Below are 24,908 nucleotides of genomic sequence, written 5' to 3'. Positions count from 1 at the left end.
AACCTGCTTACGCAAAGCAACACAGACGGCGCTGTTTGCAGCTCTCTCTCTCTCTCTCATCAACTTCCCTGTGAAAACCACAAAGGAAGCAGGTTGACAAAGTCAACTAAGTGATACAGCACCTACACCGCACAATACATTTCACTACCAGTATGGCTGTAAAGATGGATTTTATCCCAGTAGATGTGATTATGATTATTTGTTTGTGCTCAGAATGACTCATTCAAGTCAGAAAAGTGAGCTTACCGATGTCTGTTCATCAGTGTGAACTGTGGGCCTGCATTTGGTTGGTGAGAAGTTGAAGATCAGGTTCCATTCTAGTTACAGCCAGTGGCAAGCACCGATGCAAATGTTCTTCTGTCAATCTTGATCTCATCGGAGATTTCAGCAGTTTCATGCGAGATAAGCTTTTCTCGCAGATATACGTGCTGCCAAAAACTGTGGACATTTTCATTGCGTATTTTTTTTAGGTTTGGATATGTGTCGTTTGGGAGGGCGGCATCGAAGTCAATGAGACCGTTGGGCTTGACTGCGTCTTTCAGACCACCACAGTTCTGTAACTCAGGTCCAACTTCTCCATGGTTTGGTACACTTGGTCCAAAATATCCTCTCGCGTTGTAGTCCCTTTGAGACTTTGGAGGGCTGCCAGCTCCTCGCATATCTCAAAGTTTGCGCTAACTCCACCAATAAAACTGAGCAGTTGCGCTGTGTCTTGCACGTCCGTGCTCTCGTCCAGTGCTAAAAGTCAAATTTGTTCGTCTTCTGCCGCAGCTGGGCATTTACATTCATCCCGATTTCTTCACCACGTCTGGTGATTGTACTCCCCGACAGACCTACGACATTATATGCATCTTTCTTCTCTTCCGCGACAGCATCCGTGCATTTCTTAACAAACTCTCCGTCCGTGAAAGGCTTACCGCTGCTCGCCATCAGCTTAGCAAGCCGAAAGCTGGCCCGAACGGATGCCTTCTTCAGCTGAGCTTGGCGTACAAATGTATTCTGCTGAGATAGTAGTCCACTTTTCGCTTTGAGAGTTTGTCTGCTCCTATTTGGCCTTGCAAGCTATCGTACTTGTCTTTGTGACGGAATTCATAGTGTCGGCGAAGATTGTATTCTTTGAATATCGCCACCGCCTCTTGACAGATGAGATAAGCAGCCTTTTCTTTGCATTCAACATGAAAATCATCGTTTGTCCACTGCAGGTTAAATACCCTGCATTCTGAATCACTTTTTCTCTTACCTAAATGTTTCGCCATTATTCCGTTCTCTCTTTGACAGGAAGGTTTACAAGAGAAAAAAGGTGTGGGACCAAATAGAGCGCCAAACTGAGCGCACCTGAATGTACCAGTGGACTCCCCTCCACTTCCTCAGATGTCACTTTCTTGTGTCGCGTCGCATTGTGACCGACTCCTTTAGCGTTCTATTGTGAGCAGGCGGGTTTGTATTGTTCAATCGCGATTATAAACAACATACATTGATTACATTGATTAAAATAGGAACAGATAATGATCGAAAACCGACCTTTGACTTGTAAAAGGATTTTTTATTTTTCTGGAGGCCAAACAGGAAAAAAATCTGATCGCATCTCTGGTATTGTTCAGGGGGCTGGGCCAAATGTGCTGACGGGCCGGATACGGCCCACGGGCCGTAGTTTGGTGACCACTGACATAGAGTATAAAAAGAGGCGGACAACGGGCTGTAGTTTCATAAAGCAAACTCTTAATGTCCGTCAACCATGTAATGTTGTCGGAAATGTCACAAAAAGAACGGTGAAGCATATTTTTAAGACTTGCGGTATGTTGAGCTTTTTATTTATTGTCGTGCGAAAACCCCCTGTTCAGTCGTCACGCAAAATTAGCGATCATGCGTGCAGCTGGTCGAGTGAATCTTTATGGACCCATTCAGCAGCGAACGCACGTGTTACAACTATTTTAAATTGATTGGAGTGGATTGCCCTTTATTCGTCTTGCAGTGGAGACATTGACTTTTCGCAGCAGCAAAGTTGTGAAAGGAAGAGGAAATGAAAGAAAGAAGTAGAAAAACAAAAAATAGGAGCTGCTGGAAAGGTAGCCACTCTCGCGGCGCCATCTTGAAGTCAAAAGAGAAAAAAAAAATACATCACAAAATAATATGACAACACAAACACACAGTCATTCAATCTGAAATAAAATAATAATGTGAAATAAAAATAAATACATCCAAAGTAAAAGGCTGAATACATATTAACTCTGTTCTATTTGATTTGTAGCTCCAAGATCAACTGAGTTTGCCCTGTCGAAATTCGCTAGTGTACAAGTACTAACTGCTTGTTTTGGCAAAAATGCATTTGCCACATAAAAAAGACAAATACGGCGTTTGCACCCACTTTGGGAACGCTATTGCCAACATGTCGACATCAACAGAAAGCACAACAAGTGTTTTGTTTTGTTTTTCTGAAAAGTTTGAGTTACCTTTCTGCGTGTGGAAACATAGTGAACGAAGTAGAACGAGTGTTGGAGCAAGCCCGTTGAGGTGAACGAATTGAGGAGCAGCTTGAGGAGACGACTTCTCCCCCGGCGCCATCTTGGTTGAAGCCGCCCGCAAGTGATTGGTCAAAATCTGTGGCAAAAAAAAAAAAAACGGGACGCGCATATATATACACACGCACGCACACGCGCACGCGCACATCTCACAAAAAGGGGAACTGTACAGTGGGGCCTTGGCTTACCAACTTAATTGGTTCCCAGACAGAGTGCGTAAGGCGAAATGTGTATATTATATTCGATTTAGAAGTTTTTTTATGGACGAACAATATCAACGTTTTCACTTTTCAAATGCCTTTTATTCGAAAATAAAACAGCAGAGCTGATATATACTAAAAAAGGCAGATATTTACATTGCCGTAACCATATGTGTGGCCTGTGTTATGAGGACAGCTTTATTGTTATCTTGTTATCACAGTGGCCCCTTCAGACTTGTTTGCCTTATGCTCAGTATTAAAAAGTAAAAGTGAAAATAATCAATAAACAAAAGAAAATTGTGGGTTTATTAGTTTTGAAATAAAAGGGTGAGCGGGTTATATAAGGGGTGATGCCAAACTTCCCAGAGTGTTTTTTAAAGAGAGCATGAGAAATTAAATGTATTATTATTAATATTATTATTATTATTATTATTATTATTAATACAGTGAGACCTTGGCTTACGAACTTAATTGGTTCCCAATGACTTATTTTTTTAGAGGAGTGGACAACTAAATGAATATTTGTGAAGAACTACTTGAGCTAAACATCCCGAAAAACTAAACAAGAGGAATAGATCGATAAACAGAAGATCCCTTTGGGAGCCGAAAACGCCGTCTATTTTTGGCGACCCGATCAAAAGAAGCAGCTCTTTGAAAAGAAGACGTAAAACTTTGTCTTGGCAGGTCCGTCCGGTCCGGTCCGGTCCTCCTGTTCGGTCCGGCGATGATGTGCAGTCGACACACCGCCGCCCAGTGGCGAATGCGGTTGCTCGATGGTGCGACGGTTGATTGATTCGGTCGGGTTCGGTGAGCGCAGGCGTCGCTCGGCGATCACAAATTGTCCCAAGATGTCCGTTTCGCCGTCCTCTTTACGCATCTACAGAGGAATACTCAAAGAACTGCGGGCCACGCAAGGGCAAAATTACAAGCAATCTCTGGCGTACAACTACGTCACCGATCAATTTCGCAAAAATCAGGCAGGTTTTCTTGTTGCCGCTTTTTCTCTTCTGCCAGCTAAATTCTTTTAAACGGGACGACGAGTGATATTTTCCTCTATTCGTGACACGCGCGTGAATACCTCGTGTACGCGATCGACCATTTCAAGAACGTGTTTTGGTTTCACGTGACTCCAGCGCGACGCAATGGCATGCTAACAGCTAACTTTGTGCGCAGGACCGAACCGGGTTATCCAATGTAAAACCGTACACGTGAGTGGACCCTGTATTTGGCACACGTGCGACTTCCATTGATCTACATTTGAGGACTCGTGCCTAAACATTGACTACATGATACTTAAATAATGACGGTTTTACTGCATTCCGTTTTGTAAATGGGAAAGGGATTGGACTTTCTGTCATTTGCAGTTGTGGAATTGAAAAGCGTATGCCCGGAGGCAAATATTTCAAATGAAATATTTTACGCCAATGTAGTGAATTTGGATAATTTCCCACTGGTTAGAATTGGGCGTTTTCCCCCTCTTGAAATGAATCGTTCACATTATTAAGCATATAGGCTTCAAAATCAGATTATGAATTGGTGAGAGAACGAGACTCACTCACCATCGCTGACTGACCGCACGCGCCGTGATGCAAAATGGTTATGGGGATGACTTTACCACTTTACCCTGTCTGTGTATTTGTTGAATCACCCCTAATGAAAGATAGCATTGTTAAAATGAATTCTGCCATCATCCCACCAGGTGACAGGAGAGAGGTACTGCCGTGCTCAGCAGGAAGCCCTCCATGCCTCCCAAACATATCTGTGTCTGCTGGCGTCGTCCAGGAACCACCGAGCCCTGCACAACATTTACCACGCAAAGGGAGAGCGCAATCCAGACGTCGCGGCCGGCCTGGTGGGGCTCAGGTTACCCACTCAGCCAGGAGGCAAAGGTTGGGAAAAGTGACGGTGGAAGAACTGACGCCTCGTGAACGGCGAGATAGATGTGTTATTCCGGAAGGACGAAGGTTATCCAGTCTACCTTGTGATCCAGGGAGGATGTACGTACCAGGAAAACTATGCGTTTGAATATCACTTTTGCTCTGATCCTGCAAATGTTTTTCAATCTTCACAAGTGATGGCAGACGTTAGACAAATGCTCTATTAAAGTATTTATCACGTCATATTTTTTCTCTTTTTTTTTGTGTTAACATCGCAAACTGTGATGTGTTAACTTGATTTTCAAATCGACGCCGTTAAAAATGTGTAGGGTTTGCTGATGCGCATCAAATGACGTACTTTGCTCTCTTTGGGAAATGAAAGAGAAATAATCACGAGGGCAGCCGTGTGAGAAATTCACATCTTCCTTCCATCAAATGCTATTGGAGAATGACGATGGCGGTCAGTACTTGACCGCCATCGTCAGTGAACTTGTCCCTCCCAGCCAATTTAGACTGAGACTCGTTTCTGATTCGTTGCTCTCTTCCCCCCCCCCCCCAATGACAGTCGGTTTTCCATTTTGCGTCCTCCTGCATCCCAGCAATGACTAACGTTGCTTTCACGGTGAATTTGAATGGAACGGCCCCCAAAGCCAAGCAACTGGCTGTGACACCGGGAGTAAGGAGAGCACCCGAGCATCCGCATTCGGCAAACTCAAAAACCTTCCGATGCATTCTGACACACCAAAGGCTTGCGTCACAATCAATGCGCAAATCAGCAGAGAGTGTTTGACACACGGCCAAGTCTGCCAAGCGCAGTCGCAACAAAAAACAAACACAAAAAAGGGACACAGAGAAACACAGCTGGGCGCAGCGAGGAAAATAAATAAGACAATGACGCTTGCAGTATTTATTTATTGTAGCAATAATAATACATTTCATGACATTTCACTTTCCAGTCATGCTCAACACGAGAGAAAGCATGTCAACATCTTGTTCGTCAGCCGTTAACATTCCATCCAGTTCAAATTGGTGCTGTCGCTGAACACCAACATTGTTTCCAAGTATTAGGGGGGAAACAATTGCAGTTAATTGCTACCTAACAAAAATTAAATAAAGCAAACATGCTGAACGGTAATAAGATGTTGGCATTGAGTAGCAGATGTGAAATAATCTTCCACATATCCATCGGGTGTCGAGAATGCTGAGGACACAACGGACCCTTAAAACACACTCAGGAAAGTGGAATCAACAAAACAAATCATAGTTTGCCAAAAGTGCTCTTATCACCGGGCGCGAGTGAAAGCGCATACTGGCCGTAGCTAGCACACTGTATCGGCAGCAAGCTGCATAAGTAAATACATTGTTGCGTCGATTTAATAGCGCTTTAGTCAACCCACAATTGCTGAAGGAGAAGAACAAATGGATTTGCTGTCAGATTTACTGTTAAAGTCATTTTCAAGACGGAAAAAATGGACATAGTAACTAGTGACGGGAAAGTGTCCTTGACAATTTTGAAAGGGGCTTATAAATGAAATGTATTACATGATGATGATTATGAAGATAGGTCTGTTACCTGGCTAACGGTACCCTCTAGTGGACTAAAATCACATTCAGACTGAAGGCCTAGCGACAAATTGCACGGCTCGCCACTGTTAAGAGTCCCAATTACAGTAAAGTCTCGTTATATCGATACGCAAGGGAATCCGAAAAATATCCACTGATATACCCGATCCTGAAATGCGGCATCTTTGTTATGGCCATCATTATGGATTGCGTATCTAACATGTTTTTTGTACAGTAGTGAAGTGAAAAATCAAGTTGTGCATAAAATAAAAACGTCTTTACACTTTTTAATGACTATTTCCTTTCAAAAATGCAACCAACCAATGCTAAATCGTCAAGTTCTATTCACACGAAGCCACGAACGCCAGCATGTACAATCATATGAAAAACAGTGATTGTTGCAAACAATAAAGATATCTGGATGCAACACAATTAAATACTGTACATGGATGAAAAACCAAAACTGCAACGTTTACATAACTTACGTGACGTTCGAGAGTGGCTGAATACGTCTGATACACATGAGCTGCCGTCTGAAAATGGCGTCTGCTCGGGAGAGCTGCTCACGTAACAAGACACGTGACCAAGTTGACCAATGGCGCGACGGATATATCGATGTAAACAACAAAAATGGCCGGCGGGGGATGAAAAGGAGCACCGTAATAACCGGATTATCGTAACAACCGGGTATCGTACTAAACGGTACTAATTATACATAAAAAGACTAGAAATGTGCAAGGGAAATGAAAATAATATCGTAATAAGCGGTACTATCGTTATAACCGATATCGATATAACGAGACTTTACTGTATTGTGATGCCGGACAGGTTGGTAGCAGGAAAACAGGGAACGCCTGCGCCACCCGCTGGACACTAATAAAATACGATCCCGACCGTAGCTTGGTTCATAAAAATTTTTTGTCGAAGATTGGAAGGCAGCAAATTGCTCTACATTCAAGGTCCTACATAGGAGTCGTCTTTTTTTCCTTTTTGTTGAGAGGGAACGTGACGAATATGTATACGTACGTATATGTCTATTTTTAGCATTTACCTCATACAACTACGATGAGAAGGTTTCTTCAGCCGTCATCTGTACAAATGTGAAGGTTTCGGACGTTTCGCCTCCTATCCAAGAGGCTTCGTCAGCCAACTAAAGTCTAACTGGTCGTATCGCGGTTTGCGCTTTAGTCTATGACGTATTGGGGTCAACGTTCTTTTCAGAATGATTATTGTTCAAAACAACCTTTCCATTGCTACAGTGGCACCCTTCGGAAAAACACTTGAGTGATTTACCGTGTGTATAATCACAGAAATGGATAACGGAGCCCCATACGTGACCAGAACCCCCTCAAAACGCATTCAGGTTACGGCCTAGCGGTCGGAGCTGTGTGGCTGCTCTCTAAATCAAATGGAAAGACGGTTGCCCGCGTTACGTAACTTTGTGTATCTCGGGCCTATTATAACGTGTAGCCCGAGTGAACCCGCGGCGGGAGACGTTAAATCCCATCAGTGCAAAATGTGTTGTCCCCGTCTGTGTTTTTATCCTGTTTGGCGCAAGCACGTATGTATGTGTAATTGTGCAGACAAAAATCGTACGCAGAGTCGACCTTTGAAGTGCAACGGCCCCTGCAGCATGCCCATTAACCTCATGAATGCACTCATCCAGAAAAAAAACCTCCTTTGTTGGGTCAAATTTCAGCCTTTTGGGCACTTGACGGAAATTAAAATACCCCTAATGTACCTCAAAAGTGATCGCTTCCAAAAGTAAACCTTCAAGCACAAAACCAAGATTATTGTACAAATAATGCAACGCTTTTGTCAACTGAAACGCTTTGACACGTGTCAACTTCAATGAATGACTCACCGAGCGATGTTTGCTGAGTCATGGCTGAATTGCAACGGAAGGGCAAAGCAACTCATTTGAAACCATTAATGACATTTTTATGGGCCATCTGGCGCACCGTAGACCTTACGAAAGCACCGTATAAATAACCTATTGCATCATTAGCCACAAAATCATGAAAGCGTCTGATTTATACGTATTTTCCGCTGTATCCAGAGCAGCCAAAATCCTTGTTTCTCTTCAAAAGACGACTCTGGGCCTTGTATGTGAAGTAATATTGAGCCACAGCAGGTCTGGCAACGACCACCGACCGACTCCATTTCACCCCCCTGTGGAAGAAGTCGTCCAGAACACCAGCCTGTACTGTAGTCTCTTAGAAAGTGCTGGGCCATATACGTATATGGAAACTTTTTTAAACATGTCATTCATTGAAGGTGCGTGCGCCTTATAGTGCGGTGCGCCTTATGCGCCAGAATATATGCTATATAATAAACGCACAGTCAAAAGTCATGTCAAGTATTTCATGTTAAATAGTTTATTCTAATTGTGCTGTATGTTTGATCAATGTGACAGTACTGTAAAGCGATTTGAGTTTTGAAAGGCGCTTATAAATGAAATGGATGATGATGATGATGATGATGCTAGCTTTGGGGAAAAAAATGTGGGTATTTGCGGCGAGGAGGGCATCCTGCAAGAGTTGGCGAGGGAGAGAAAAAGTTGGACATTTTCTCTGATTCTCCCGAGGATGGTGTGAGCTTTGAGGTCCGCCGTTACGCCGCCGCCAAATACTCATTTCTCTGAGGGACGCGCTTATGACCAGGTGACGGGCGAGCTCGTGAGGAAGCTGCTCATGTACGTCGGCGGACGTAACGAACAAGGCAGCAGACCTCAGAGCGCTTTGTCGTCATGCCGGTTGTGCCAGTTAGAATTTTGCGCCGCTCTATGGATCTAGTTTTTCCCGGGGGGAAAAAATGCTTGTCGTGTTATTGAAAAGGAAACGTTCCCCGTGCGTGTAATCTATTGTTCTGTTATTTCAACAAGGTGAGGCGACGGGTACGGCGGCGCCGACCGTCATCGCCGTCTACCCTCGGAACGACGGCGTTCTGTCCCGTCGTCTGGCGGTCGCCATCCGCATCCCGACCATATACCGGCACAGCCCACCGACAGCACCGTTCGGGTCGAGGAGCGGCCCGGCATGACTGTCTATACACTGTGAGTGTCTGCCACTTATATTTCACGTGGCGACACATCATGAAGGGCATTGAAATGTGCTTGATTGGAAAATAAATGAGCTCATTCACTGGCAGACGACGTGCAAAAAATGTGTCCTCTCTCGTGCCGGTTTGGTCATTTCCACTCAAATCCACACAATATCGAGGGCGGCACGGCAGTGGCGCGGTTAGCGCGTCGGCTTCACGGTGCGGTGGTCGTGAGTTCAAGACCCGGTCCGGCCTCCCTGCGTGGAGTTTGCATGTAGTCCCCGGGCCCGCGTGGGTTTTCCCCGGGTTTCCTCCCGCATTCCAAAAAAAACACGCACGGCAGGTTGATTGAACACTCACTCTAAATTGTCCGGAGGCGCGAGGGTGTGAGTTAATGCTCGTTTGTCTCTGTGTGCCCTGTGATTGGCTGGCAACCAATCAGGGTGTCCCCCTGGGCTGGGATAGGCTCCAGCACGCCCCATAGCCCTAATGAGGGTAAAGCGAGTGGAAAATGAATGGACGGACAGAATATTGAGTATTGGGACAACATAAACATTACATACATACATACAGCGTTAGAAACTGTAGACTCTCTTCTTTCATCAGAAAAAAAGTTAATTCCTAAGATATATGGGTCTGGAGTTATCTGAGCTTGAAATGGGGCAGCTGTAAAAAATACAGCGCATACATATTGATTGATATACGTAGCACTTTAACAAGTGAAGGTGTAACAAAGCGCTAACCAGGACAAAAGGCAAATGCTGCCCCCTCACGGAAGGGAAAAACATTGCCGGAGGTCAAACCAGCGCTTTATCGGCACCCCCGCAAGAAAAACCAAAACCCAAAAAAATGCGTGAATGGCACTCACTCCACGTCACTTTTCAATTTGCGAATAAATTTGGGGACGGCAGCGAATGAGTTGAAAGTAGATGAAAATAATTTGAGCAGCGAGCGGTGGGCGGGCGGGCGGGCGGGCTTGCGAGCTGGGCCTCACCCGCCATGTATCTGACTAAACGTCACGGCGATCCAAACTGTGATTTTTTTTTTTGTTTCTGGACAAAGGCAATTTGGAGGTTTTGCAGGTGAGAGCGAGTAGCGCGCAGAGGCCTCCCGTTTGACACGCACGCTTGGCGAGACGGCCCCAGTCCAGCGCAAGCGATACTTCTGTTGCACTTACGACCGCAACGAGGTGCGGTTCACGCAGGAGGAGCCGTAGGCGCCCGTTTGCGCCATCTCGGCTTCTTTCCCACACCGACCGCTTCGCCGACACTCCCCCAAACGGACACTCGTGCAACTTAGGTATTGTTTGTCTCTTGACAACTAAACGTCCCTTACGATACGAACAAAAAGTAGTGCCGTCGTATGCACAAAAAACATCCAGTATGTTTTGGTTTCGGATTCGCTACGGCTAGGAATGGAGCTAAACCATCATTTTCAATCCGGGAACTGGCTATAAACGGAACGGCCGCCCATGAAGCCTCGTTTCCGATACGGTTAACTCATTTGTATTGTGATCACCGATCATGCCACTTTGCCACAGTCCAAATTTTGGTTCAATCGTTTCACGTTGTTGTGGAGGTTCTGTTTTGAATGACATCCCCGAATATGTGACCGCAGCGCGACATCCGCGGCAAGCCGAAGGGTTTATGTCTCTGTCCCAAAATAAATGATAAACGTATTGCTCAAGTAGCCCGACTTGGGTCGATGCTTGACTTCTTTAAAAAAAAAAGGACATTTTATGACTACATTATTCTGTTAGGCGATTAAAAGCTTTGATGGATTGTGAAATGGAGTGATTCAAAGCTTTTTTTACGCAGTAATTCTCATGAACCAAATCACATGGAAAAAAAATGTGGATAAATAAAAATCACATCAAACAAAACACTGCCAAGGCAAGTCGTATAATCAATAAATGACAAATTTATTAGATCTGAGTTCAAGTAAATTCAGCCAAGCTTTATTCACTTCTCAATAGGATATGATTAAAGCAAATGTCGATCCACGCTTAAGGAAAAGCGCAAAGATCTGGAAATAGGGCTCAAAAACAATTAGCCCTCCGGAGTTTCAGCAAGAGGCCAAACAATGCTGCGATCTGAATGTTGAAATGTTGAAAGCCGCTAACTGCATCGTGACCCAATTACAAGGAAGGTTTCAGCTCGCCATACGGGATAAGAAAACAGCCACTGGCACCCGGGAGGGAATATTGCACACCTAACGTTTCAACGAATAGAAGGAGGGGGGGGGGGTGCAATGATTTGGGAGCCAGATAGTCTGACATTGAGTCAAGATATTAGCAATGACAATCAGGAAGGATCGAGGTCGAGAGCACACAACTAAAATATATTCAAGCCACTTCTGCTGTTGGATACGATTCATAAGATTCAGTATGGAGGGTAAGGGGGGCCAAGGCGGACACTGTAAACGACACCGCTAATTTTCATTGTTGTTCAAAAGCTCCGAGAAAGTGTGTGGCCAAACAGATGGGTCATGAAAAAAGGACATTCAACATCCAACCGCCTCCTTTCGGCTGCAAACTGCTGCTTATAACGTGCTGACTAAATTGTTATACCGAGCTAAATAGATTCTGTGGGGAAAGGCGAAACTCAGTGTTTTGTAAGAGGCCCTCAATGGCAATGGGGATCCGTCACAAGATAAGGAGTAAGCGCCCGCGCCTCAGTTGGTTTTCTTTTGGGGTGCGTTTGGGTACGGTGCATACGGAGGAGGCAGCTCCTTCAGGGGAAGACAAACAATGGCAGACGTCGTCGTCTAGCGGGGCCAAAACAACCGCAATGGCTGCAATCAAGGAAATCTAGCTTACCGTGGGCATGTAGACATTGTGCGGGTTGTTGGGGTTGTAGTAGGCATTGCCCGCTGCTTCCGCAGCTTTGGCGTTACCTGGCCCTGAAAGAAAAACAAAGCATCAAGGGAAGACGAGGCCGACGCTCAACACCTGATACATTTTTACCCGTGACAACAGATGCTTGCTTTGGTTCTCGGACAAAAGGAATAAAAGGAGGACCGTATTTTCCGGTGTATGTATGTATGTATGTATGTATGTATGTAGGTAGGTAGGTAGGTAGGTAGGTAGGTATGTATGTATGTATGTATGTATGTATGTATGTATGTATGTATGTATGTATGTATGTATGGTGTTCGTCCTCTTTGACAAGAGATGACCATCTTCACTATGCGGTGCAGATGACTTGTGCCTGAGTTTGATTCAAGTGAATGAGAGTCTGCCTCACTCTCTCATCCCGACCCATCTGAATCCAGTCCTGAAAGACTAGAAGATGCACCCAAAAGCCTCGATTTTCCTCAAAAGATGACCCTGCGCCTTATACGCAGGCAGGCGCGCCTTGTATGGGAAGTCATATTGAGTCACAACAGCTCTCACAACTACTGTCAGCAGCCACGACACCATCAGAAGTAGACAGACGATGTATTTGAGGTGTTCAATTACCTGACATGTTTCGGCGTATAGTTCCGAAGGCGGAGGTATACGCCGAAACATGTCAGCTATTTGAACACCTACAATACACTGTCTGGAAGAAAAGAATCTGGTTTAAATGAGATATCAAGTAGACAGGATGAACTTAATACAACTACATAAGTACCATCTTTTCTGAGCTATCTGGTGAACCATAGCCATTACAAAAGCACTATCGATGAGAAGGTTTCTTCAGCCGTCATCTGTACAATTTTGAAGGTTTCGGACGTTTCGCCTCCTATCCAAGAGGCTTCGTCAGCCAACTAAAGTCTGAATGGTCGCATCGGCCCTATTTATATATCCCTAATGTCCAGACATGGCGGCACCGGACACAGCTATGATAGGTGTCTACTCTCAGGTTGGGGGGAGCAGAGGACCACTTCCTGTGGCCCCACTGATTGTTCCTACATTCCTGACTAACGACTGGCCTGTTTGCCCCACTCCCACCGGTATCACCTCATCAGCATTACGAATGTTGCCTAACCTGTTTTGCCTAAGCAGGCTATTGTATGAACGATCCTTTTCCTCCCCTTTCAAACCATCTATGTTCTTTCGCTGAGATTTCAACCTCATTGTCGTCAAATGAGTGCTTGCTAGCTTTTAGGTGCAAATGTACTGCCGATTGAGGCCCACTTGTATTATCTCTGCGATGTTGATAAAGTCTTTTTTTTTGAGAATTTGTTGAGTCTCCCCAATGTACTGCTCTTTACAATTTTTATTCTTACAGAGTATTGAATAAACTACATGACTTTGTTTTTCATTTGCCAGCCTATTTTTTGGATGCACTAATTTTTGCCTTAACGTGTTTATCGGTTTGAAATAAGTAGGAATTTTGTGTTGCCAAAGGACTCTTTGTTGTTTTTCAGAAACTCCTGCAATGTACGGTACTGCTACTCCTCTCCTTTTTGAATCTTGAGAATTATTGGTTTCGTTCGCTATTCTTTCTTTCTGACATTTGTTAAATGACCACTCAGGGTACCCACAGTTAGTGAGTGCTCTCCTGATATGTTTTGACTCTTTTTCTCTACCTTCAAACACTTGTTGGTATTAGTTTAGCCCTATGCTGGAGGGTTCTGATAACTCCTAGTTTGTGTTGTAAAGGCTGGTTAGAATCGAAAAGCAAGTATTGGTCAGTGTGCGTAGCCTTCCTAAAGACTTCTGTTTTTAGCGCTCTGTCCTCTTTTAGAATTACTTTACAATCCAAGAAGGCGAGTTGGTTCTCTTTAATGTCCTCACGAGTAAATTTAATGTTGATGTCTACAGAGTTGAGGTGATCTGTGAAGGATTGAATTTCTTGTTTTTTAATTATGACAAAAGTATCGTCCACATATCTAAACCAGTGTCTAGGTTTTGTCCCCGGGAAGGATGTGAGGGCCTGTTTCTCCATCTAATTTCTCCATGTAAAGATTAGCCACTATGGGTGAAACTGGTGAGCCCATAGCACAACCATGAATTTGTTTATAAAATTTCTCCCGACATTGAAAATACGTAGTATGAAGGCAGATTTCCAATAATTGGCAGATGTGGTCCGCTTTAAGTTTGGTTCTTTATTGCAGAGAAACGTCCGCCAGCAGTCTCGTCCTCACCACTGAGACTGCTGCTGGGGTTGGGACAGATGGCAAGAGAGAAGTCACATCATAAGATGCCAATGTTTCCTCAGGTTCCAATATGAGGTCTTTGATCCTCTCTACAAACCCTGTGGTGTTCTCTCCGTGATATTCTGTGTTACCAACCAACGGAGCTGAGATAGTTTTTAAATATTTGGCTACATTGTATGTAGAGGAGTCAATGCTACAAACAATGGGTCTGAGGGGGAACCCTTCTTTATGTATTTTTGGCAGGCCATAGATACATGGCGTGGCCTCCCCTGGGTATAATCTAAAATACATCTGTCTATGTTTTGCTTTCTCTAACTTTTGGAGACAGTCTATCATTTCTTTCTTGTATCTATTGGAAGGGTCCCTTTTTAGTTGCTCATACGTGTTAGAATCACTGACTAACCTATTTATTTTGTCTTCATAATACAATGCGTTGAAAAGCACTGTGCATTCGTAATGCTGATGAGGTGATACCGGTGGGAGTGGGGCAAACAGGCCAGTCGTTAGTCAGGAATGTAGGAACAATCAGTGGGGCCACAGGGAGTGGTCCTCTGCTCCCCCCAACCTGAGAGTAGGGACCTATCATAGCTGTGTCCGGCGCCGCCATGCCTGGACATTAGGGATATATAAATAGGGCAGATATGACCAGTCAGACTTTAGTTAGCTGACGAAGCCTCTTGGATAGGAGGCGAAACGTCCGACACCTTCAAAAAGTACAGATGACGGCCGAAGAAACCTTCTCATCGATGGACCACTCCTGTACGACTGAGAGCCTACACAGACGTACAAAAGCATGATGTAAATAATGTATCATGAGGCACAAAATTATTAACAGTTTGATTTGTATGAACGTATTTTACGGTGATGGGGCGCAACTAAAAGCATTGATTTTTTTGAAAAGATGACCGTGCACCTCATCGGCAGGTGCGCCTTATATGCCAAGTAATATTGAGCCACAACAGGTCTCGCTATTACTGTCAGCAGCCACAGACTCCATTTTGCCCCGTGGAAAAAGTAGTGCGGAAGCCCAGCCTCTACTGTAGCACCTTATAATGTGGTGTGCCTTATATTTGGAAACTTTTCAGATATTTATCCATTGCATTTGGAAAACTTTTTTTCATTTATTGAAGCTCCGTCTTAGTCTGTTGCGCCTTATAGATGAAAAAAAAACCTTGAAAATACACCCCTCCCTGGGGGGTGCGCCTTATACATCGGAAAATACAGTACTTTGGTGCATGAAGTGCATTGAAATAAAGTGGGAAACATTTTCGACTCCAAAGTAATGTTTAGCCGCCATCATGGCACCAATGAAGTCAATTGCATTGAATGGCGGCGCATGAGACCTCATGAGAGCGCCCCCGCTTTTTTTTTTGTCCTATGGCGTGATCTTAAGTGATTCACTTTGCACATCTGACGTGTGCAATGACGCCGACGTGGAAGCGGACCGGAGGCAGTGGGGTAGGCGGGGGGCCGGGAAAAGGGGGGGGGTTCAGACCTGGAGGCGGCAGAGCTGTCCAAGCCTGAGGGGGTGCGGCCCAGTTTTGAGGTGGCCCTGGATACGGGGGAGGCGGGGCCACGTAGTCAGAGCCCGATGGGTACGGGTACCTTCCTGGAACGCCAAAGGAAGTCTTCAAAGTCACAAATGGTCATTTAGCTTGACGGGCCGCTTGCTCTCTTTGCAGTAAGCAATCAATCGTTGGCCTGCCTTCAGAAGAAGCAATAAAGACTGTAGAAAACAAACTGACTCTTTTCTTATTTCTTACCGTCGACACAACAGCCTCATTAATTGTACTGAGCGGCAATGACTGGATTTCATTGCAACGACCAACAATTACAACGGTCAAATCGCGACTCTCTCACAAACAACAATAACAACTTCGCCGCGTGTCTTTCGCGCTCGACGGCATTGCCCACCTGGAGCAGTTGCCGGATAAGGGTACCCCACGTTGCCAGCGGGAGCCGGGGCGGGCGGGTAGAATCCATTCTGCTGCGCAGTGGGTGCGTAAGGATAAACTTGCGGCGGCGGCGCGCCGTAGCCGTTCATCATTCCGGGAGAAGGGTAGGCGTGATGCGGCGCGCCGCCGTTCTGGGCGGGGGCTCCCCGAGAAGCTGTAAGACAATACGGCAACAGCCGCTTTGCAATGAATTCCACGGCCGCGGTGCGCTGACGGAACATTGCGGCAACGGGAAGTTGTGAGGAAACCGTTTGTGGCCAGATTGAAGAGATGCTGGCCCAGCTCGATGGCTCCTCCGCCGGGGAATGACATCTTGAAATGGGCTCCACCCTCCCAGCCGCCTTGCGCGAGACAACACAATCTCTCAGTCGATACATGCGAAGGATCCGCGCAAGCAAAATTCCACATCAAACCTATCCGCCTATTCCCAAGATGGTCTTTCGACGGTACTAAACATAATGTGGAGAAGAAGTGCGGCGTGCTCATCGCAAAGTAAAAACAGGACACCTACCGCCCGGCTCAGCCGACACTGTCCCTTTAATGTAGTTGGCGGCAAACACGGGCTGCTCGATGCTGCAGCCCTTCATCAGATAATAGGGGAACATGGCAGAACCCAAGGAATCCTTTGTATTACTGGACACAAACACCATCTAACCCAGGAGGAACACACCCAGTAAAAAAGAGAGTCCGTGACGGCACACGAGAAGAGTTAGGTCAATCACACAAAGAAAATTAGAGCAAATGACAACAACTGACGCAAATAAAGTCAAGTGGGTCCTACCCTGTATGGTGTGAGGTACACGGTGCCTTTCTTGGTCCCCTTCAGTAGCTCGGTTTTACAAGCGACGTCACTGAACGACAGCTCCACATTCTTACATTCCCTTAAGACACTGGAGAGGAAATACAAAGTCGAAATCTTGAAATAAATTAAACTTTGTGGTCAAGATGACCACCTTTGGATGTTTAACGTCACTGGCCTTATTTAGCTTAGTACGCGAAGGCTGTGGCGCTGTTTAGCTAAAGCATACATTTACGTCTCTTGGAATGAAAAATACTAAGTACATCACGAAATGTGTATTTCTCACGTTTGACACCTTCATACGTCTTTGACACGCATATGTCAACATGCCAAATATGACGATCGGTGTCAACATCGGTGGCTTCCTGTTTTGAAAGTTGGCTTAATCGCCAACCTTTTACCGAAGATGAGCTTCCGCGACAGAGCAAGTTCTTTTGGAAAATCGATGAAAACAGCGTTTTGAAGAATCACCTGAGCGCTCTCAGCGGTAAAGCTGCTTTAGCTCAAATGTGCTCAAGCTAAAGCAGGCCACTAAGCTCGATTGGGAAAACAAAACCAAACAAGACATACAAATAGTCTAATTTTCAAATCGTATGAACAAGGCCACAATAAAAAACAAAATTCATACCTCTCTCCGTTGTTAATCACCACTCCGCCGTTTTGTGAGTGATTTGTGTTCAACGCCATGGCCGTGTAGTGCCGTGTAGTGTCGTGTAGCGTTGGGCTGGCGTTGGGTTGGGTTGGCTGGCGGTGTTTGGAGTTTGTTTGTGCGACACTCACCAGAAATGGCACCAACGTCACACGCGTTACGTCATGATAGCAGCTGGAAAACACGTCACTTCCCGTTACTTTTAGTTTCAAAGTCCATTTCTCAAACCCGAAGAGCACAAAACTTACGTTGGATTCTCAATATAAACGGCAAACAAACGGATTATTTTCATTATCTAAATAGTAATAAAAAATAAAATCTATCTACAAACTATCGATAATTACGATTTCAAATAAAAAATGGTTAGTTATTTATGCAGTGGAACAGTGGCTTGTTTTATTCAATATACGTAAATGATTAATTCATCAACAACTCAATAAAATGTAATATAACGTCAATTCATTTTACTAATATTCTTTGTATAAATTATTTCAATGGCCACGATTACTTTTTTTTTTTCCCGGTTATTTTAAATGTGTGTTTTTGACTAACACATCTTTCGATCTGTGGCGCTCTTTTGACGTCTAATGGCAGCCATCATCACACGTGGGCTTAATGATGGATTGCTTTGTGTCTGTCTGTGGGCACCGGCAGGCTTCTAATCAATTAAAGCTAATTGCTTGTCACGTGATACCTAGCCACATCAACTAGAGGACACCCCCGAGATAAAAGTGTGCCAAGCGAAAAAAAAAAAAGCCGACATAGAGATGAATTTACATTTTGCAACCTTTTCTTTGATTTCCAGCATTTTGACCTTCAACGCTCAACTTTCTCTGTGTCGTGCAAAGGGCTCAACGCCATCCGAGAAGCAAAATCATGCCTTGCCCACAGTCAGCTGCTCTAAAAGGGGAATAAAAGCTGTATTTGGCTCCGAGGTCAGCAGTGATATTCGTGTAAAAGGTGATTTTGCCATATGTCTGTACTGTCATATCCCACGCCCGGTAAGATACTGGCTTTACTTAAAAAAAAATATGCGTACCCTGACGTCAGACAAGTCAGGGGCCACATTCACAGCGCATCGGTCCGAGAGCTCGTGTGGAGTCAAAATGGGCAGAGACAACAACCAGAGTCTTGTTTTCTTCAGCGCTTATGACAGCTGCTACGCTCAAGTGAAGGTAAGGCGAGTTGCTCTGATGTCAGACAATTTCACACTGTCGTCCGGAATGATGCAAACACTACTTGCGCATTTCAACAAAGTCACATAGCAGGGGGAAATGTCCACATTTCAAACTTAGCAGCTCCCTGAAATGACCTCATTTGCATATCAAACATTGTGTCGTGAATTTCATACACGCTAAGTCTCACGATTTGGTTCGGGAGATTCACGATTTTGCCCACAATACTCACTTTATAAAGCAACTGCATTGACACAATACAGACAGTTCATTTGTAAGTTGAAACAAAAGAAAATGTAAAAAAACAAAACTTTTTTATACTAATTGAATGTATAAATACACAATGAAAGCATCTTTGTGTTTTATTTACTACTAATTTACACTTTTGTAAGGCTCACATTGTTTTAACACGCACCGCAGAGTCGCGAGTACAAAAATCTCCCGATTTATGATTTCTGAAACTGAACATGTATGGATTTTATTTAATAGTTAAAAAAAAATAATTTCAAATGGCTACCCCAACAGCTAAAGATTGTTGGGGTAGCCATTTGAATGAATGGATGTATGACTTGGATAAGGTGGATGACTTTGGACCCTCAGGGCAGCAAAGTGGTCATCGCACTGCAAGTGCGGCTGGTGGGAGAAGATCGACGGTTCCGGGTCAACATCAGCTGTCCTCTCACAGGGGGGCTGCCACCGCCGCCAACGGGTGAGTGCGAATCCTGAAAACTGCAGTGGCGCCGTTAACCGTTTGGTGAAAATGCGTTCCGAAAAAAACCATCTGTTCCAGAATTGCACGGGCAGTGTGCCATCCGCAAAGATCTCAGAGTCAAATGTGGGACACAAAGACAGTCGCCAGATTCCTGCGCTGATCACGGCTGCTGCTACAATTCCACGGATTCAGCATGCTACTACAGACTCAATTGTAAAGAATTGGAGAAATGTATTTTTTACAATGAATCCCAATCATCTTTATTGGCCAAGTGTGTAGAACACACAAGGAATTTGTCTCTGGTAGAACACGCTGCACTAGTATCATCATGAAAAAAAGGACAAGACAAATAAGTATGGAGGACACTCATAAAGGCTAATCTAATGGAATTCCTTAATGTAAGTGGTACCTCTCAGGAACAACTGTGAGACAATGTGCAAAGTATCAAGCAGACAGTGGTTCACGCGAATACAGAGCTGGAGCTACAATGATTATTACGAGGTGCTGTTCCACAGGGTTGCGCAAAACCGCAAAGAGGCACGATATAGTTAGTTATATTTGGGTGACTGTTTAGAGCAGGGGTGTCCAAAGTTGGTCTGATTTCAATCATCGGGTTTCTGTTAATGTTGCTTCAGAGCTGGCTGAGGAGCTGATCATCTGAATCAGGTGTGCCGGAAAAGAGGCGGGACAGTGGCCCTCCAGGCCCGAACGGACATGTCTGCTTTAGAGAGTTAATGGCTCGGGGGAAGGAGCTGTTTAAATGTCTGCTGGATTTGGTGCGCGTGGATCGGTAGCGCCTGCCTGATATGGAAAAGGTGGTGGGCAGGGTGCGGAGGGTACAGTAGGATTTTCCGTGCCCTTGTCTTGGTTTGTGCAGTGTGCAAGTTGTCGAAAGCGGGTAGGGCGGCGCCACCGATTGCTTTTTGCTTTCGCCATCCCAACTCTCAGTTGAAGTCGGATTTTGTCCATTTTTGTGTGTAAAGAAGTGCTCTTTCCCGTTTGGGCATCTCTTGCAGCCTGCTCTTTGGACGGTCACTTTGTATTTGCTGTCGAAAGAATCGAGCTGGAGCCGCCGTCTATGCGCCCGAGAAGGCTCGCGGTCAAGAATCGGTCAGTGTGCGTTCCTGTGCTCACCACCCGAGACGTTGCCGTCTTCAAGATTCACGTCACGGATTGCGGGGTTAAGAAAAAGGTCGGCCGCTTTCCTTGAGTCCAAAAAAGGCTGTCATTTCGCCGACTCGGTAACCTCGCCTGATTTTTAGGTCAGGGGAGATGCGGTCGTCTACGAATTGCAGGTGGAGGAGCTGCCCGATGCGAGAAGAACTAAGCACTTTCCGTTTAGGTAATTTGTATCGCACCCTCGACGATTCGGCGCGCAAATAGACTCACACGATGACTGTTTTCGTTCACGATAGTCTCCGGGTCGACTGCGAATACGACGCGGCGGCCGCCAGGCGTGCTACGAATCTGCATTCGCTCCACACTGCGACCAGGCCGCCGCCCGCGGTCGCCGTGGGAAACGTCAAAGTGCAGATGAGGATCGCCGCGGGTAAGAAAACGCGGAGCGGTTTGAATTCCAACAAACCTAAACCGTTTTCCTTCCCCGTTTAGACGCGTCGTTTTCGAGTTTCTTCCCCGAGGACCGCCTTCCTCTGATATCGCAGTTGCGCGAAAGCGTGTACGTGGAAATCTCTCTGACGCAACCGGCGCCGGATCCCGCGCTTTCCCTCCGCGTCAGAGATTGTTTTGCCTACCCAGCATCGCGACGCTCTACGTGGACGCTTCTCTACGATGGGTAAAGGATGAGCGGTGTGGAAAAACCGCGAGGGTTGGAGTGTCGCTAACTTCACCTCGCCCCTCCCTCCCGGATAGATGTCCCGACCACCTGGACGACTCTAAAAGTTCAGTCCTTGTGGACAAACGGGCTCAAACGTCTTCTCATTCCCAAGTCAGAAGATTTGACGTCAAGACATTTGCCTTCGTCCAAGAAGGCCGACCGAGTGTTGAGGAAGTAAGCCGTTAAAGTACACGCGCGTTTTGCTTAAGTGCAATGAAACTTTACTCCCACCCTCATGGGACTATTTTACGGTGTCATTTATTAGATCTACTTCTTTTGTTGGGTGGACCTCTGCATGGAGGACGACGACTGCATGCAACGCTGCACTATCGTTTGTGAGTACTGAATATGGCTTTCCTGCACCACAGAGTAGGGATGGGTAGCTTCAGTCAAATTTGTCTTTTACTCCCGCTGCTACAGTTAGAAAAATTGTCGCAAGAAAAAAGACAAGGCATTTGAAAGATCAGGAGCGATGCAGAATCAATATTTAGCCCTGCGCAAACAAATGGAAAAGAATTCAGCGTACTCACCCCCCGATGGCGGATTATTTAGCGTCTGCTCGTCAAACTTGGCCGCAACAAGTTGTCTTCAGCCCAACCAATCGGGATGCAAAAACGCGATGTCAGCAGGGTCCTCGGGCTGCCTCCGCCAGGGAGGATTTGACATCTGATGGGTTGCGCTCTCAGCGCTAATAGTTGGAACCGCATGGGCCAGAAGAATTGGATTGGATTGGATATGCCTTTATTAGTCTCACAGTGGAGAAATTTACATTTCACAGCAGCAAAGCAAAGCGATTCCGCATGGACTCGGCAGATTAGATTGACGTGGAGGCACACATATTTCCCTTCTTGTCGCCCTCTCAGCACACGAAGGCGAGAGACTGAGAAGAGAGGCTTCCCTCGAAGCCTATTCGAACCGGCTTGTCGGTTTGGGCCCTTTTCTGCTGCGTCAGAATAGCACAAAAAGGCAGGCTGAGCCATGTGTTCAGCAGAACGCCAGTGAGTCCAACTCGGGTCACGATGACGCCAGATGCCAAGATATCAATGATGATCAACAACATTGTCCTTTTTTTAAGTGTATAAAGGCGCCATACTTGGTCTTTCTGGCATCGGGGCAACGGTGCTGCTGCTGCTGGTGGCGGCGGCGCTATGGTGTCTGAGCAACAGGAAGCGTCACCAGCCACGCGCAAGACAAGGTTCTGAGGCTCAAGTGGAAGATGTGATATTATAATAAACATTTCACCACACACTAAGGCCTTATTCCAGTTTGTACTTGTGAGTCCAATTAGCCCAAAGTTGACATTTGATGCTAGTATTTCTGTATACTTGAAATGCAGCTGAAATCAAACGTTTTTTCTCGGGTCAGCATCACTTTTCAAGTCTCCTTTGAGGAGCGCTAACGCATTTTGAAAGCAGAGAATACAAACATTGACATTTGTCGAAAATATATCTGACAGAGAAGAATGTAAATCTTCAAATAATAATGAGAAGAATATACGCTACCCAAAATTACATTTTTTTTATTGAGAAACAAGGCGGTGACATACAATGGCTGTTGCTTTAATAGGGTCTGAACTTTCTTTGGGCCCTGAGGAGGGCTATTCTTTGTTTGTCCTCCTCAAACTTTTTCCTTAGTTCAGCAATACCTGGAAAAAAAAAAAAAATGAAAATGGAATAAACAAACAAATAGAACAAACTGCAGAGCAGTGATGTCGTCTGATTTTTTTTAACTTTACAGTTTTTCCTGAATATGATAGTTGTCCATGTTGTGACAAAGCGCTATAGAAATCAATATGTATTGTACAGTTCTTTCGTTACGAGCATTTTGACACTCGCTGCGGACTGAAAATTGTGTCGCGATACCCGAGGGCACGTCTTGAAAATGTCACATGACCAAACCCAGAGCAAAAAAAAGTCAGCTGTGATTGGCCGCAGCCAATGATGGCTAATATTGCAGGTTTTTTTTATTAAATAGTGTTTGGCCGAGTGCATAGAAAATAATGTCAACAGATGCCTGTTGCCAACTTACGTTCTTTCTGTGTGTTTTTATGCTGCCAAGAGTAAAAGTTCAAAAGCTCCTTCCTCGTTTTCTTCCTCATTTCCTTTTGTAGAGTCTTTTGGTCGGCAAGCTCGCTATGGGGACGAGCCTTGTTGCCCCGGCTGACTTTGACCCAGCCCTCCTCGTCCTCTTTTTGCCGCTCCTCCTCCTCCTTCTTGCGCTCCTCTTCCTGGTAAAAATGAAAATCAATACATTAAGTTCACGCAGCGGCGGTCCTCGTGTGCAACAGAATGCTACTTACTTCTTTTTTCATCTTGTCAAAGTTCTTCATGAACTCATCGACTGCATTTTGCAGTGTTTCTGGCTGAACAAAGGAGTCTTTGTACTGTTGAATCCATTCTACCGAGGCATACGCGGGCGCGTCAGACAAACGGCATTTAAACCACAATACCATATTGAGCCCGGAGGAATTTATGCTGCGACGCGACGCGACTCACTTTGTACACCGGTCTGAACCGGACGCCGCGTTGAGCCGACCTCCAAAGGCGCATTGTGGGGGTGCGATTTCGCTGCTGCGATGCTGGAGGAGTGATCGAACACAAGGTAACCAACTTTGAAAGCCTGAATGAGAGAATGCAGAGAAAACAGGCATGAAACGAGGAGAATGACATCATAGTACACACGTTGTTCAATTGAAACACCGCGCGTCTACCTGTTTTTCAGCCGGTTTGAAGAATCTTGATAGTTTAGGCCCAGACTGGAGGAGGGAGCCCGGGCGGTCACTCAACTCCACAGACTTGACAGAGCCGAACGCTGAGAACAATTCCTTGATGACATCCTTGATGACAAACGGAATGTTGGGGGTAAACTTGGGCTGCATATACACTGCGCGTATCGATTATTGGAAGACTAGGCCTCTTCCGGTGTCTGCTGGTACCTCTGAGCAGTATGGTGGTATGTTGAGAACAAACAACGTCCTGTCGAGCGGTCGGTGGGAACTTTTCTCCGCCCGAACTTTGTGCTCCTTCACATACATCTTGTGTTCAGAGTTACTGTGAGAGTTAAACTTCAAGGACAACGCTGAAGGGGAGAGAAGAACCGTCAAAACGTTATTTCAAGAAAGTAGCCTTGCCCACGGGCTAGTACCTAGGTCGCATGAAAAAGGAGATCGGATGTTCAATTTATCTATAGTACGATGAAAGTGGTTTTCTTTGTTGGTATCCTACGGATCCCACAAGCTAAATTAATCACAGTATTATTTAAATACCTGTAAATCCTCCAGGAATAACACAAGGCTCGGAGTTGGCATGGTTGCGCCCGGACGGAGCCATCTTGTTGTGACCTTTCACAACGGAAGTAAAACCAACGTGGTGTTTAATTTCAGGGGCGGTGCTATTTCGCGTACCGGTCAACGTATACATTTTCCCCGTATTGTATACGTTTTTTTCTCTGTCATTTCAAATAATGTACGGAGTACTACAACTTTTATACGGAAAA

The 24,908-nt window shown here is 45.3% G+C and overlaps 6 protein-coding genes across 6 annotated transcripts in view; 3 read left to right on the top strand and 3 right to left on the bottom strand.

Annotated features, from left to right (window-relative positions):
- Positions 1-2,574, bottom strand: part of grin2ba (glutamate receptor, ionotropic, N-methyl D-aspartate 2B, genome duplicate a) — a 117,530-nt gene extending 114,956 nt beyond the window's left edge. The window contains exon 1 of the mRNA XM_089018237.1: positions 2,451-2,574. The gene's annotated coding sequence lies outside the window, so the exon portion shown is untranslated. The remainder of the gene's footprint in view (positions 1-2,450) is intronic.
- Positions 2,575-3,507: 933 nt separating this feature from the next.
- fmc1 (formation of mitochondrial complex V assembly factor 1) lies at positions 3,508-4,839 on the top strand. Its single transcript, XM_089018653.1, has 2 exons — positions 3,508-3,696; positions 4,419-4,839. Exons 1-2 carry the CDS (start codon positions 3,568-3,570, stop codon positions 4,620-4,622), a joined length of 333 nt encoding a protein of 110 aa, XP_088874779.1. The 5' UTR covers positions 3,508-3,567; the 3' UTR covers positions 4,623-4,839.
- Positions 4,840-7,894: 3,055 nt separating this feature from the next.
- Positions 7,895-10,952, top strand: LOC148885908 (heme-binding protein 1-like). The gene is given in 6 exon segments (XM_089019348.1): positions 7,895-7,907; positions 8,685-8,796; positions 8,798-8,880; positions 9,044-9,154; positions 9,157-9,214; positions 10,264-10,952. Coding segments are annotated over 6 exon segments (531 nt in total). The 3' UTR covers positions 10,418-10,952.
- Positions 10,953-11,101: 149 nt separating this feature from the next.
- On the bottom strand, positions 11,102-17,829 carry wbp2nl (WBP2 N-terminal like). Its single transcript, XM_089018334.1, has 8 exons — positions 17,669-17,829; positions 17,023-17,131; positions 16,753-16,891; positions 16,490-16,582; positions 16,201-16,395; positions 15,782-15,895; positions 12,020-12,102; positions 11,102-11,931 (listed from the first exon to the last, which is right to left on the bottom strand). Exons 1-8 carry the CDS (start codon positions 17,725-17,727, stop codon positions 11,875-11,877), a joined length of 849 nt encoding a protein of 282 aa, XP_088874460.1. The 5' UTR covers positions 17,728-17,829; the 3' UTR covers positions 11,102-11,874.
- A 1,480-nt stretch (positions 17,830-19,309) lies between these two features.
- On the top strand, positions 19,310-22,756 carry LOC148885906 (zona pellucida sperm-binding protein 4-like). The gene is made up of 10 exons (XM_089018335.1): positions 19,310-19,573; positions 19,655-19,789; positions 20,593-20,768; positions 20,839-20,918; positions 20,992-21,125; positions 21,188-21,371; positions 21,449-21,587; positions 21,679-21,748; positions 22,277-22,411; positions 22,489-22,756. Exons 1-10 carry the CDS (start codon positions 19,417-19,419, stop codon positions 22,641-22,643), a joined length of 1,365 nt encoding a protein of 454 aa, XP_088874461.1. The 5' UTR covers positions 19,310-19,416; the 3' UTR covers positions 22,644-22,756.
- A 151-nt stretch (positions 22,757-22,907) lies between these two features.
- rrp7a (ribosomal RNA processing 7 homolog A) lies at positions 22,908-24,804 on the bottom strand. The gene is made up of 7 exons (XM_089018333.1): positions 24,679-24,804; positions 24,349-24,491; positions 24,124-24,249; positions 23,909-24,032; positions 23,713-23,810; positions 23,442-23,640; positions 22,908-23,058 (listed from the first exon to the last, which is right to left on the bottom strand). The coding sequence occupies exons 1-7, from the start codon at positions 24,740-24,742 to the stop codon at positions 22,973-22,975; spliced, it is 840 nt and encodes a 279-aa protein (XP_088874459.1). The 5' UTR covers positions 24,743-24,804; the 3' UTR covers positions 22,908-22,972.
- Positions 24,805-24,908: the final 104 nt, after the last annotated feature.

The sequence above is a fragment of the Hippocampus bargibanti genome, linkage group LG17, assembly GCF_051943395.1.
Source record: "Hippocampus bargibanti isolate YZ-2025 linkage group LG17, ASM5194339v1, whole genome shotgun sequence".
NCBI classification, from domain to species: domain Eukaryota; kingdom Metazoa; phylum Chordata; class Actinopteri; order Syngnathiformes; family Syngnathidae; genus Hippocampus; species Hippocampus bargibanti.
The sequence above is the reverse complement of the archived record's forward strand: the minus strand, read 5'-3'. Positions and strand labels throughout refer to the sequence as shown.

Coding starts and splice junctions, on each gene's coding strand:
- fmc1 (XM_089018653.1), top strand. CDS start 3,568: ATGTCCGTTTCGCCGTCCTCTTTACGCATCTACAGAGGAATACTCAAA. Junction 3,697..4,418: donor ATCAATTTCGCAAAAATCAG/GCAGGTTTTCTT, acceptor TCATCCCACCAG/GTGACAGGAGAGAGGTACTG.
- wbp2nl (XM_089018334.1), bottom strand. CDS start 17,727: ATGGCGTTGAACACAAATCACTCACAAAACGGCGGAGTGGTGATTAAC. Junction 17,132..17,668: donor GTGATTAACAACGGAGAGAG/GTATGAATTTTG, acceptor TTTCCTCTCCAG/TGTCTTAAGGGAATGTAAGA. Junction 16,396..16,489: donor CTTCAATCTGGCCACAAACG/GTTTCCTCACAA, acceptor ATTGTCTTACAG/CTTCTCGGGGAGCCCCCGCC.
- LOC148885906 (XM_089018335.1), top strand. CDS start 19,417: ATGAATGGATGTATGACTTGGATAAGGTGGATGACTTTGGACCCTCAG. Junction 21,372..21,448: donor TGGACGCTTCTCTACGATGG/GTAAAGGATGAG, acceptor CCTCCCGGATAG/ATGTCCCGACCACCTGGACG. Junction 21,588..21,678: donor GCCGACCGAGTGTTGAGGAA/GTAAGCCGTTAA, acceptor GTCATTTATTAG/ATCTACTTCTTTTGTTGGGT.
- rrp7a (XM_089018333.1), bottom strand. CDS start 24,742: ATGGCTCCGTCCGGGCGCAACCATGCCAACTCCGAGCCTTGTGTTATT. Junction 24,250..24,348: donor TACCACCATACTGCTCAGAG/GTACCAGCAGAC, acceptor TTTGTCATCAAG/GATGTCATCAAGGAATTGTT. Junction 23,811..23,908: donor GGTTCAGACCGGTGTACAAA/GTGAGTCGCGTC, acceptor ATGCCTCGGTAG/AATGGATTCAACAGTACAAA.